At 49.7% G+C, this 12264-nt stretch overlaps 1 protein-coding gene across 17 annotated transcripts in view; it reads left to right on the top strand.

Moving 5' to 3' along the window:
• Positions 1-12264, top strand: part of TRRAP (transformation/transcription domain associated protein) — a 119177-nt gene that overhangs the window by 64538 nt on the left and 42375 nt on the right. For 10 of the 17 annotated variants that reach the window (XR_014254775.1, XM_082429825.1, XM_082429827.1 and 7 more), the window contains 12 exons: positions 265-390; positions 827-973; positions 1678-1877; positions 2439-2560; positions 2879-3092; positions 4953-5132; positions 7306-7452; positions 8666-8785; positions 8962-9267; positions 9434-9571; positions 10266-10378; positions 10806-10941. Coding sequence is in view for 16 of the 17 variants with exons in the window: in XM_082429825.1 (XP_082285951.1) it covers positions 265-390; positions 827-973; positions 1678-1877; positions 2439-2560; positions 2879-3092; positions 4953-5132; positions 7306-7452; positions 8666-8785; positions 8962-9267; positions 9434-9571; positions 10266-10378; positions 10806-10941 (1949 nt within the window). In the remaining variant the exon portion in view is untranslated. The remainder of the gene's footprint in view (positions 1-264; positions 391-826; positions 974-1677; positions 1878-2438; positions 2561-2878; positions 3093-4952; positions 5133-7305; positions 7453-8665; positions 8786-8961; positions 9268-9433; positions 9572-10265; positions 10379-10805; positions 10942-12264) is intronic. The other 7 variants (XM_082429821.1, XM_082429820.1, XM_082429818.1 and 4 more) reach the window with 1 other exon arrangement.

Genomic DNA, 12264 nt, shown 5'->3' with positions numbered 1-12264 from the left:
TTGCTGAACAGCTGACAAGATAGAATTTTGGCATCTCATATGTAAGTCTATTTAGGGTATTCAGGCGAGGCTTGGTGGCATGAAAGGTGGTTACTGAGCTCCGTAAACTGGGAACCACGCGTCCTGTGGTGAGAGGTGCCCGTGTCAGTCCCCGCAGGTCCCAGACAGCCAAGCTCAATGCTGCCCTGAGGAGAGTTAGCATCCCAGAGCCTGGCCGGGCCCGCGAGCCGGACCCCAGAGCCCAGGTTCCCACTACTGTTTCAGGCACTTCGAGCGTGGCCTCCAAGTACGAGGAGCTGGAGTGCCTCTACGCGGCGGTGGGCAAAGTCATCTATGAGGGCCTCACCAACTACGAGAAGGCCGCCAGCGCCAACCCCTCCCAGCTCTTTGGTGAGCGTGTGTCCATCGTGGTTTTCCCAGCGTGGTCCAGCTGCGCACTGGATGAGATTTTCCTTCTGGGCCCGAGGGGCGCTGACCCCTTGCAGGCGAAAATCTTCTTATGAGTTACAGTCGGCTCTCTGTATATTTTACGTGGTTCCTTCGTGTCTGCAGCCCCTCGTACACAGATTCAGCCGACCCCGGATCGTGTAGCACTGTAGTATTTACTAGTGAAAAAAAGCTATGCGTAAGTGGACTCATGCAGTTCAAACCTGTGTTGTTTAAGGGTCACCTGTAATGTTGACATTTGGGATTAACCTGTACTTTTGTCAGAAATGGCACATTTTTGTCTAGCACGTTTTTTAATGTTTTAAGTAGTACGTTTTTGTGAATTACTCAATTTTTAAAGACTTTTCTCAAAAAACACCTGTCACTCCGTACCTTTCAGGGACCCTGATGATCCTCAAGTCTGCCTGCAGCAACAACCCGAGCTACATCGACAGGCTGATCTCGGTCTTCATGCGCTCCCTGCAGAAGATGGTCCGAGAGCACCTGAGCCCGCAGGCCGCCTCGGGCAGCACGGAAGCCACCTCAGGTGACAGGCTCGGCCCCGTGTTCTCCCCTGAGGCTTCGGCACCTAAACGTGCCGGCTGTGATTAGATTCTAAAGCCAACACGAATGTCTGCTGTGTTTATGCAGTTCAGCATCATTTGCTCTTCACAGAGAGGTTCTGAGCACTTCATTTACAACCGTAATAAGACTCGCTTTTAAAATGAGCTGCTTTTAAAAATTGTGAATGTAAGAGTGAAGAAATTTGAGCAACATTCATCACTAGATGAGCGTTATCTAACAATTCTGCTATAAAACAGATTGCTATTATCAGAGCTATTATTTCTGAAGAGGAATTAAGTCACTGGTTCCAGACCTGAGCTGTGAGCTTCAGGAATCGGGGATGTGTTGGTGTGAGGCAGGGAGCTGCGGTTGTCACTCTGCCAGTTGCCCCTCGGAGCACCAGTGCCATGCGTGTGACTTGAGGGCTTGGCTGTATGCGGGGTTGCCTGCAGCGGTCCCACCAGCTCCATCATCCCTTCCCCTGTGAGGAGGCTCTTACAGGGCCCCCCTGTCAAAGCGGAGTAGTCAGAAAGCCGTGAGGCACTTTACATCCCAGAGCTCTAGTTGCAAGAGAAGATCTTTTGGGGAGGAAATGGGCAGAATCCAGAGTGCCATGCAGGGCGGGTGGTTGGTTGCCTGCTCAGGCAAGTTGGTAGGGATCGTTGGGCTCTTTCTCCGCTTGAGCAGGAACCAGTGAGCTGGTGATGCTGAGTCTGGAGCTGGTGAAGACGCGCCTGGCTGTGATGAGCATGGAGATGAGGAAGAACTTCATCCAGGCCATCCTGACCTCCCTCATTGAGAAATCCCCCGACGCCAAAATGCTCCGGGCCGTGGTTAAAATTGTGGAAGAATGGGTTAAAAATAATTCCCCGATGGCAGCCAATCAGGTGAGCTGCCAAGAGGGGCTGTGCTCTGGCCAGGTGATCTTCCTGTGTGTGTAAAAGGAAATTCAGGCGTCGCATTCTAAGCTCTTCTGCAAGTTCTCAAACTAAACATTTTTTTCTCCAGTGTTTGCATTCACCGAATCTTCCTTTACGGTGGATTTTTCTCACTGTGCTTAACAGATTTTAAACAGAAATTTGGAATAACTGGTCACTTATCTTATAAGGTTTTACTTCTGTTAAAATGTTAAATGAACCTTACTTGTTAGTCTTCTGTGGTGGTGAAGTTAAGCCAAGAATAATAATGATGGGGGATTATTATTTGATTTAGTAAGATGCTTTCAAACTTCTGATTTGTTTTTTAGTTTAGTTGCTTTTATGTTGGCACCTGTCTTGATCTTAAGCATCCGAAGAACCATTTAGAAACAACCTTGTCTTATCTTACCTGACAAGATCGTAAGAGCTTAAAAATTGGTAGAGCATATGGCTGAAATACTTGGGAACATGTCTTGTCTTTTTTCAAACAGAAATAATTGAGCTTTTCTTTTAAAAAACAAATTTGTACAGACACCTACACTCCGGGAGAAGTCCATTTTGCTTGTGAAAATGATGACCTACGTAGAAAAGCGTTTTCCAGAAGACCTTGAACTAAACGCACAGTTTTTAGACCTTGTTAACTACGTCTACAGGTAATCACAGCAGTTAATCAAATGTTGCTCGTGTCAGTCCCCGGCGTGCTCTCTGACTAGCCAGTAATGTGACTTTTTAATTTCATTATATTTAAATTTTAAATGTTCATGTAAATCACATAACGTATTTTGGCATCATTAATGAGCCTTTTTGCTCAAACGCTGCATCAGCCCAGGATGATTTGGAACACACTCTTGGCCTTCATGGCGGCTTTTCGGAAAGCTGGTGTCCACTTGTTCACTGCTCGTTTGTTTACGACCAGAGGGTCCCCCGTCCTGCGTAGCTCTGCTATCTCGGTGTTGTTCCTTGGATTGCAGGGATGAGACGCTTTCTGGCAGCGAGCTGACCGCAAAACTTGAGCCTGCCTTTCTCTCTGGGCTGCGCTGCGCCCAGCCGCTCATCAGGGCCAAGTTTTTTGAGGTTTTCGACAACTCTATGAAGCGGCGCGTCTACGAGCGCCTGCTCTACGTGACCTGCTCCCAGAACTGGGAGGCCATGGGGAACCACTTCTGGATCAAGCAGTGCATTGAGGTAGGACGGACCCAGCTCATGGTCCGTGCGGGGGGCCTGGGGCCGGGTGTCCACACACGCAAAGACAGATCAGACATCTCTACCACAAGACCGCTTTAATCTCTAGTAGGAAGGGAAAAGACTTAAAGCAGCCAGGCCAGACCAGCCTGACAACGCTGTGGGCTCTGACCCCTTAGTGCAAAGGGTCAGGGTGCTGGAGACGAGGCCCCGTGTGAACGGTCAGACTGTTTCAGTGGGCAGCAGTTCAGATGGTCTCTGATGTTGTTCACAGGATTGTAGTCAGACTTCTGGCTTCATTCTTTCGATTAATCACCAACGTACTGCACCAGGCCACCTGGGTTTCCCAAAGCAGGTTACCGATGCTGTGCAAATAGGTTACCAGACCAGTTTGTCTAATGAGACAAGGTTGTGAAATTCTCTTTGAGGGAAGAGAAGGGAATCGTGGCACTGGGTTTCAGTGAGAGCTTGTTGGCATGTTTCCGTTGGTGCTGAGCGTACATTTTCTGAGTGCTGTAAATAGCAGTATCTGGAACTTCACTAATGGCAACACAGTGGGCAGAGTTCCCTGATTTATTCTTCATTCTTTCACGAGACTTACCGATTGCTATTAGGTGCCAAGCCCGGGGGTAGGAAGTGACAAAGACGAAAAAGACATTGGGCCATGTAGAGGACGGGGCGGGCTGAAGGGCACAGCTAGGAACCTGCTGTCCTGCCTCCTCCTTCCTGTGTGTCTGGTCCGTCGCCAGGTGTTACCAGTTCAAGGCCACTCGCTTTTCTCCCTCCCCTCTCCTGCCTCCCTCTCTGGCTCACGAAGATGACAGGAATGGTGTCCTTAGTGTTCACCCACCTTCCCTCCTGCCCGCCACAGTTTTTACTGTTGCAAACTTGTTCTGATAGAGTAAAGCAGACTGTGTCGCTCATTGCCTTTGTACCCAGCACAAAACCCCACCTCCAGGATACGGTCTCGCTGGCCCCTCTCCAGCCCTGTGCTGCCCCTCTGCCCCAGCTCATTAGTCTGCAGCCTCACTGGCCTCCCGGGTTCTCACCCATGCCACATTCCTGACACCCACGCTGAACTGAAGCAGGCGCCCTTCCGTCCTCTGTCGCCTGCCCGTCCCCTGGGCTGCACCATCACGATGAGCGTGTGTGTTACGTGTTAATGTTGGTCTTGTCCTTCCCTCTGACGCTCCAGCCTCACCAGGCGGGGGCACCGTCTCTGTGAGGTTGGCAAACGAATCCCCAGGGCCTCACACAGTACATAGTGGGTGTCCAGTAAGAATGCAAGAGTGGCTGGGTCGGGGGCGGTGTGAGCCGGGTCGGGGCTTTGGGGAATAGTCTCGGGGGTGTTGCGTGCGTGTGGGGACTGTTACCTTACGGGCGCCCCCCTAGGGAACTCACACCGTCCCCTGCGGGCTGTGGGAAGCCCCTGGGGGTGTCGGGAGGGGGTGCCGAGGTCAGCCTGTGGAATGAGATGAGTTGGAGAAGAGTAAGTCGCGATGAGTTAGGAAGCTGTGTCTGGGCAGGAGGTGACGCCGGCAGGACCCGGTGATGTGGGTGGGAGACGAGAGCGGCGGGAAGATGGGCGGGTGGAGCGACATGCCTCTGAGAGGACAAGGAGGGGTCCTGTCTGGGAGGGAGGGAGACGCCGAGTGTACGCCTAGGCACGGAGTCAGGGGTGCCTGGGTGGGGGCGCTGGGAGAGAGGTCCAGACTCCTTTCTAAGCTGGGGGGTGTAGAGCGAGCTGGGCGCTGGGGTCATCAGCACGTGCTGGTCGAGGCACCTCGGGGGTAACGGGGTCCACACGCCAGAGCACCAGGCGTGCATCCCAGGTTTGTCTTCTCTCCCGCAAACCCCCTCCAGCTCCTCCTGGCCGTGTGTGAGAAGGGCACGCCCATCGGGACCAGCTGCCAGGGCGCCATGCTCCCGTCCATCACCAACGTCATCAACCTGGCCGATAGCCACGACCGCGCGGCCTTCGCCATGGTCACGCACGTCAAGCAGGAGCCCCGGGAGCGGGAGAACAGCGAGTCCAAGGAGGAGGTAACGCCCAGTGCACGGTGCCGCCTTTTCACAGTGGGGCTCCCGTCCCTGTTGGAGAATTTTGTATCAGCCTTAGAATATTTTTAGGGCAAGAGCAGTGTGTTAAAACCTGTCTCTGCCTGAAAGCTCCGAACGTGGTAACTGTGTTCAATACTTATATTTTCCTTTTTTTAATGTCGAGGCATAATTGACACACATCCTGTTAGTCTCAGGTGTACAGTGTAATGACTTGGTATCTGTATGTACTGCGAAACGATCATCACGGTAAGTGTGGTCAACATCCATCGCCACACATAGTTACAGAAGTGTTTCCTTGTGAGGAGAACTTTTAAGACCTAACTCTCTGGGCAGCTTTCAGATACGCAGCACAGCATTGTTAACTGCAATCCCCATGCTGTACGTTACATTCCCAGGACCTCTTTATCTTGTAACTGGAAGTTTGTACCTTTTGACTCCTTGACCCATTCCACCTGCCTGCCACCCTCTGCCTTTGGCAACCGCCAGTCTGTTCTCTGTATTTAGGAGCTTGTGTGTGTGTATTTAGATTCCACACATAAAATTGAAATCATCTGATTGATTTCAGTTAGCGTAATGCCCGCAAGGCCTATCCATGTTGTCGCAAATGGCAAGGTTTCATTCATTTTTATGACTGAATAATATCCATTCATCTGTTGATGGACACTTGGTTATTTTCATTCAGTTAGATGTTTTTAAAGGAGAATTGATAAGCACCTTGTCTTGTCATTAAGTTTTGAGAGAGATCACTTTATCATGGGCTGTGCTGCTGAGCAAAGGGTATTTTACTGTTTGGTGATTGTTCTCCCCAAGTCAGGAGTAGCCCCTGTTGTATTACAAAGCACTGCTCCAGGAAGTGACGCCGTCATGAAGGAACTGTGGCTCTAGCTGGCTCCACGGTCCACCTACTGTGAACCTCCTGTGTCTCTGCCCAGTCCTGGGGGGGCGGCTGTGGAGCCCAGACCCGAGCGGCAGGGCAGAGCCTTGGCCCCGATGACTGTCAGTGCCCCGTGTGGAGTGGCTGACACCACGCGGGGTGTCGGTCTGTAAGCTGTTCCCTTTAGGGTGTTGGCCCTTGGAAGCTCAGCCTGCCTGGCGCGTTGGGTGTTAGAAGACAGCCAGTCAGTGTTGAAGGAGGAGGGGTACCCTCTTGGCTTTAAAAGGGGTAGTTGGTACCCTGTTCTGTATGTGAGACATCCACTTATTTTATTTACAAATAAATAAAAATTCTCTTCACTTAGCAGTTGCTAAGCACTAGATCATTTGGTGATAGAATCTTTTTTTCTTTCTGTCATCCTCCTGTGTGAAATAAATTGCCAGCTAGGAAGTGATTCTTCTGCATTTTCAAGGGTGCACACCAAATGGCCAATAATGTGACTTAGAGCCTAGTCTGATGATTGGATTTTGACTGTGACTTCCCAGAAAATTCAGAGAGAAATAAGGTTCATTCTTTTTGGGGGACGAGTTGTGTAAAACACCATGCCAACAAGGGTCTGTGCATTCTCCTGACAATATTATTAATCTGAATGAGCAAGACAGCCAGGCAGCTATGTTGCATTTTGTTTATTTTATTTATTTATTTTTGGCTGCGTTGGGTCTTCGTTGCTGCGCGCGGGCTTTCTCTAGTTGCAGCGAGTGGGGGCTACTCTTTGTTGCGGGGTGCAGACTTCTCACTGCGGTGGCTTCTCTTACTGTGGAGCACAGGCTTTAGGTGTGTGGGCTTCAGCAGTTCTGGCTCTTGGGCTCTAGAGCGCGGGTTCAGTAGTTGTGGCTCACGGGCTTAGTTGCTCTGCGGCATGTGGGATCTTCCCGGACCAGGGCTCGAACCCATGTCCCCTGCATTGGCAGACGGATTCTTAACCACTGCGCAACCAGGGAAGTCCCTGAAGTTGTAATTTCTTTTTAACTTTGCTTTCCATAATCCAAATATAAAAACAAAATGGTGACATTTTTATAGTGTCATGTAAGAAAGAGAGCTAGGTCTGGTCTAGTTTAATCTGCTTGTTGTTTATTTTAGAATTCAAGATTATTTAATCATAAACTTCCAAGAAACTAAAATTTTATTTACCAAAAGTGCAACAAGAAGTTAACAAGAGTTGTGATTGTTGATTTTCTTCAATTGACCTTTTGATTTTACATGTTTGTTTCTGTTTTTTAGGATGTGGAGATAGATATTGAACTAGCTCCTGGAGATCAGACCAGCACGCCCAAAACCAAAGAACTTTCGGAAAAGGACATTGGAAACCAGCTGCATATGTTAACCAACAGACACGACAAATTTCTTGATACGCTCCGGGAAGTGAAGGTCTGTGCAAATTTGGGGGGATAGTTGTGGTTCTCCCCCTGCCCCTGAACATTTTGAACAGTCCGTGAACCCGTGGACTCCCCCATTCACTGCTCGAGGTGAGCGTTTCTATAGGCAGGTCTGTGGATACTCGTGGCCATTGAGTACTTTGGCCTCTGCCACGCTGACTTGGAGCCAGGAGGCACCTGACGCCCTGACCGGGGTGAGGGGAGCAGCCACGTGAGGTCAGCCAGGCTCGTTTCAGCATGGCCTTCCTCACTGGGCAGCCTGAGTAGCAAGTAGGAGTATTCTCCACTTAAATGTTTTCTTCCATTTTCCTTGGAATATTTGTATCCTTGGGTTTTGCATTTTTAATGATGTGGGTATGAGAGTGAATTCCCTTCTTGACCTGTTGTTGGGTAAAAAGGACAACGTGATTGTGACATGTGACATGTGTGTCTCTGTTTCGGGCGGCAGGGCCCATGGAGGGACGGCAAGTGTGTGCCTGAGCCCCTCTGCACCGGCTTCTTGATGCCGCGTGGGGAGCTGGGCTTCAAGCAGCCAGAAACCTGGCTGTTTAGAAGAAATTCATACTTCAGAAACCACGGAGCTGTGGACAAAATCAAACGCATCTGCGGATTTGATATACCCTCTGGGCCCCTGGTTTCCAAATCCGACCCCATTTGTGGGGTGTTCTGGTTCAGCCCTGTGCATTCCAGGCACCTCTCCAACTCTTGCCCACTGTCAATTGTAGAGACTCTGAACTTTCACGGTTCTTGATTTGTTCTTCAGAATTACACCTGTTGGCAAATAGCTTAGCTAGTATGTGTATGCTTCTCCTGTTTCCTCGTCCTATCTTCAGCAGCCTCTGCTTTGATGGCGCCTGTGTGCCTCTCGTTTGCACTTTCAGCATCAGCATTGTGTTCGTACTTCTCGGGCCTGGTGGAATCAGTAATAGGAAATGCCCTTGAAAGTTAAAAATGTAGGTGTGTCACTGGTGAGCCCCTTACCCAGGTCCTGGCTCAGCTGCTAAGCACACCAGGGGTCTGTGGTGCTCAGAATCTGTGTTCCACTTTGGCATGACGTTTGTTCAGGTCTTTGAAAGTTTGGAAGTGGAGGAGCGTGTGGTAAGGTGGGGCAGTAACGTTTCCTGACCAAAGATGCGTGGGGCACCCGCGTGGCAGGGGTTTCAGCACCAGCCCTTGCCCGCTACACCGGTCTTTCCTCTCCGCAGACTGGAGCCCTGCTCGGCGCTTTCGTCCAGCTGTGCCACATCTCCACCACGCTGGCCGAAAAGACGTGGGTCCAGCTTTTCCCCAGATTGTGGAAAATCCTGTCTGACAGACAGCAGCATGTGAGTCTGTTTTTTAAGTCCTCTTTTGAAAAATGTAGTTTTAGGTTTTGATAAGTAATTGGTTAAGTTTCAAAGGCTGAGGAAACTAGTATTATCCAAGAGTGAATAATCAAAAATATCTCAGATGCTGAGTGAGAGAGTAAAGCATGCTAATTTTTGCACGAGACCCAGGTCAGCCTGCTCTTGGGTTCCAGGCTCTGGCGGGCGAGGTCAGCCCATTCCTGTGCAGCGGCAGCCACCAGGTGCAGCGGGACTGCCAGCCCAGCGCCCTCAACTGCTTCGTGGAGGCCATGTCCCAGTGTGTCCCTCCCATCCCCATCCGGCCCTGCGTGCTCAAGTACCTGGGGAAGACCCACAACCTCTGGTTCCGCTCCACCTTGATGCTCGAGCACCAGGCCTTTGAGAAAGGGCTGAGCCTGCAGATTAAGCCCAAGCAAACAACGGAGTTCTATGAGCAGGAGAGCATCACTCCACCTCAGCAGGTGAGGCCCCGCCTTGTTTTGTTGATCACGTCTTCCTTGCTGGTGACCTCGTGGTCCCAGCAAACATCTCCCCAGTGATTTTAAATTAGGTACCGTGAAGTTGCTTTGTTGGGGCAGGGGGAAAGCAGTTGTCATGAGCACTCAGAAACCGTGACCTGTGTTTCAGGAGATTCTGGATTCCCTCGCTGAGCTTTACTCTCTGTTACAAGAGGAAGACATGTGGGCGGGCTTGTGGCAGAAGCGTTGCAAGTACTCGGAGACGGCGACGGCCATCGCCTATGAGCAGCACGGGTTCTTCGAGCAGGTAGTGCCGTCGGGCGGGATGTCCAGGTCGCATGGGTGGTGAAAGGCGTTTATAGTGGTTCTTTATTATCATGTCCTCAAGTCAGTTCGTGTCTAAATAAGAAATTTACTGTTTTCTTTGAAGCATTTATTTATCCACATAAAGACTCTTTGATTAAAGTCTCAGTTTCAGAGAAACGTACGTATGTGACGTGAACATTTTTAAAGCTCAGTCCTGAATCGTTTACTGTTAGCTGCTAATGTGGATGCTTCTTATCTACAGTCATTGATCCTGTTGGAAGTGGTAGGTAGATTGTGATCAGTGTGAGATTTTAATCCTCGTGCCTGTCCTTTCACCGTAGCGTGGGTCAGTGTCGCAGGTATGGTCGCAGCCGCGTGTAGGACACTGAGCCACAGAAGCTCCAGAGGCAGAGGCTCGGGCTGCGGCCCCCGCTCTCGTCTCTGACGGATGGAAAAATGAACCCGGGGCCTGGGCGGTCTCCCTGCCGCTCCTTCCGTTGTGTGGGGGGAATTACGCTCCTTCTCCTCCACTCTCTTCTGTTCTCTGAATGGAGAATTCTGGGTGTTGGGTGACCTTAGAGAAGAGCAACGAGACACCCCTGGGTCTGTGATGCAACTTGCCCTAAATAATTGAGCAATGGTCATGTAAAAGTTTCTAGTTAAACCGCAGTTTGAAAGCAGTTTAACTTTTTTAGGCACAAGAATCATATGAAAAGGCAATGGATAAAGCCAAGAAAGAACATGAGAGGAGTAATGCATCCCCTGCTATTTTCCCAGAATACCAGCTTTGGGAGGACCACTGGATTCGGTAAGCTGAACAGTGACGTGTTCAAGAATCAGTTAAGGAAACCAGTGAGAAGTCTCTGAAATTTTCTCATAATGAGTGTTTTTAAGAGGGAACTTTGCTGCTTTCTTTATGGCCCCGTGAAGAAAAGAACAAACAAAAACCTATAAACAGCTTTTAAAGTCTTGAGTTATTGAGAGTGTGTTGGAGAAACAGTGAACGACCCCTGCTCTCCACAGGCTCCGGAGCTCTGAGCTCTGCCGCAGGGGCTGCGGTTCTTGCTACTCCGGGGGCGCGTAGTTTACTGCCCTGGGGCACCTCAGCATCCTGCAGAAGCCCGCCCTTCTCTGGTGGGGGGAAATACTTTTTCCTTTCGGTGGAATGGAAATGACTTGAAATCCCATCTGTGGGTGTGGTCACTAAGCTTTGGCCCCCGATCCCTGATCTCTAGGTGCTCCAAGGAGCTGAACCAGTGGGAAGCCTTGACAGAGTACGGCCAGTCCAAAGGTCACATTAACCCTTACCTGGTCCTGGAGTGTGCTTGGCGGGTGTCCAACTGGACCGCCATGAAGGAGGCGCTGGTGCAGGTGAGACCCCACCCCTCCCCGCCCACCCCGTGACTCGTCCACGCTCAGGTCACAGTCTCCACAGCTGAGTGGGGCCCTGTTGCCAAAGCTGTGAGTCTCTGGAGATTTCCCTTCACTCACAGCAAGCTGGGCATTTTGACAGATGAAAGAGAGCGCTTGGGAAGCAACAGTTATGTTGGGTTATCACTAACATCTTTCCTGAGTTTGAGTTAAATTATAACTTAAATATTAGTTCATTATTGAGTTACAGTAAAAAGTATCAGGTGGAGACCTTGGATTCTCTGAGAAAACAGTAATGTCTGGAGAAATTTGGAAAAACAGAGGCAGTTGTACTGGTGGACTTGGTTGGCAGAAGCTCTGCAGCAGTGAGTATAGCAAAGGTGAATTGTGCAAGCAGGGCCTGGCACAGTAGCTGCTGTCAGTAAGTTTGTTACATGAAAACAGTATCACATTCAAAGCATGTCTTGCATTACGGAAGTGGTAATTGTGCAGTGAAAGTGAAGTTGAGCCATTCACATGGTTGAGGTCTACATTTTCAAAAATTAAACTCCATCCAGAGGAACTCAGTGCCTGACGGGAGAGCAGGCACAGAGGTACAGTTTTCTTTCTCACACTGGGAAGCCTGTGTCAGGGCATCAGAAGTTATGGTGTCAGACAGCACAGCTGTGTTGTCTGAGCCCCACGTCGTCATCGTCGTAATCACCGTCACCACCATCACCACCATCACCACCGTCATCACCATCATTACCATCATCAAAGCCTTGGGTGGTCTGTGAAAGCAGCTATTCTTGTTGCTGTTTATTTTTTCCTGCATCTGTACCCTTCTGTGATTTTCTCCCTTGGCCCCTTTTCTTTGCTGCTGCTCCTGAGTTTTTGACCTTTTCTATGTGGTGTCAGTGTTATGGGGTTTAGGGGTTTACACTATTGTCCTGTTCTCACCTTCCCCCTTTACCTAGTAAGGGTTTATTTACAGTCACACCAATGATTCTCCTTCCTTAATGTGGAGACTCAAAAGCACATTGAGATTATAGGCCACTTTGTTTGAAAGGATTAACCTAAAATTTTAACTTGTATTGTGGATACCATGCTTATTTTGTTACTTCTGCTGCTTTTAAACAAAATGCAAAAGATCGAAGAACTGAAATAGTCACAAGCTGTTAACTACAGAGTGGTTACAGAGCCCAGGGTCTGGACTTTCAGGGTGGGACCTGGGAAATGGCTCACCTGATGCAGGGAGTTGGTGTTACTCTGAGAAATAACCAATCACTTCTGTAGGTAAACAGAAATAAATATTTTGCTGACAGGTTGCATTTACAGTTGATT

This window comes from Balaenoptera physalus (assembly GCF_965194825.1).
Source record: "Balaenoptera physalus genome assembly, chromosome: 16".
NCBI classification, from domain to species: Eukaryota; Metazoa; Chordata; class Mammalia; order Artiodactyla; family Balaenopteridae; genus Balaenoptera; species Balaenoptera physalus.
The sequence above is the reverse complement of the archived record's forward strand: the minus strand, read 5'-3'. Positions and strand labels throughout refer to the sequence as shown.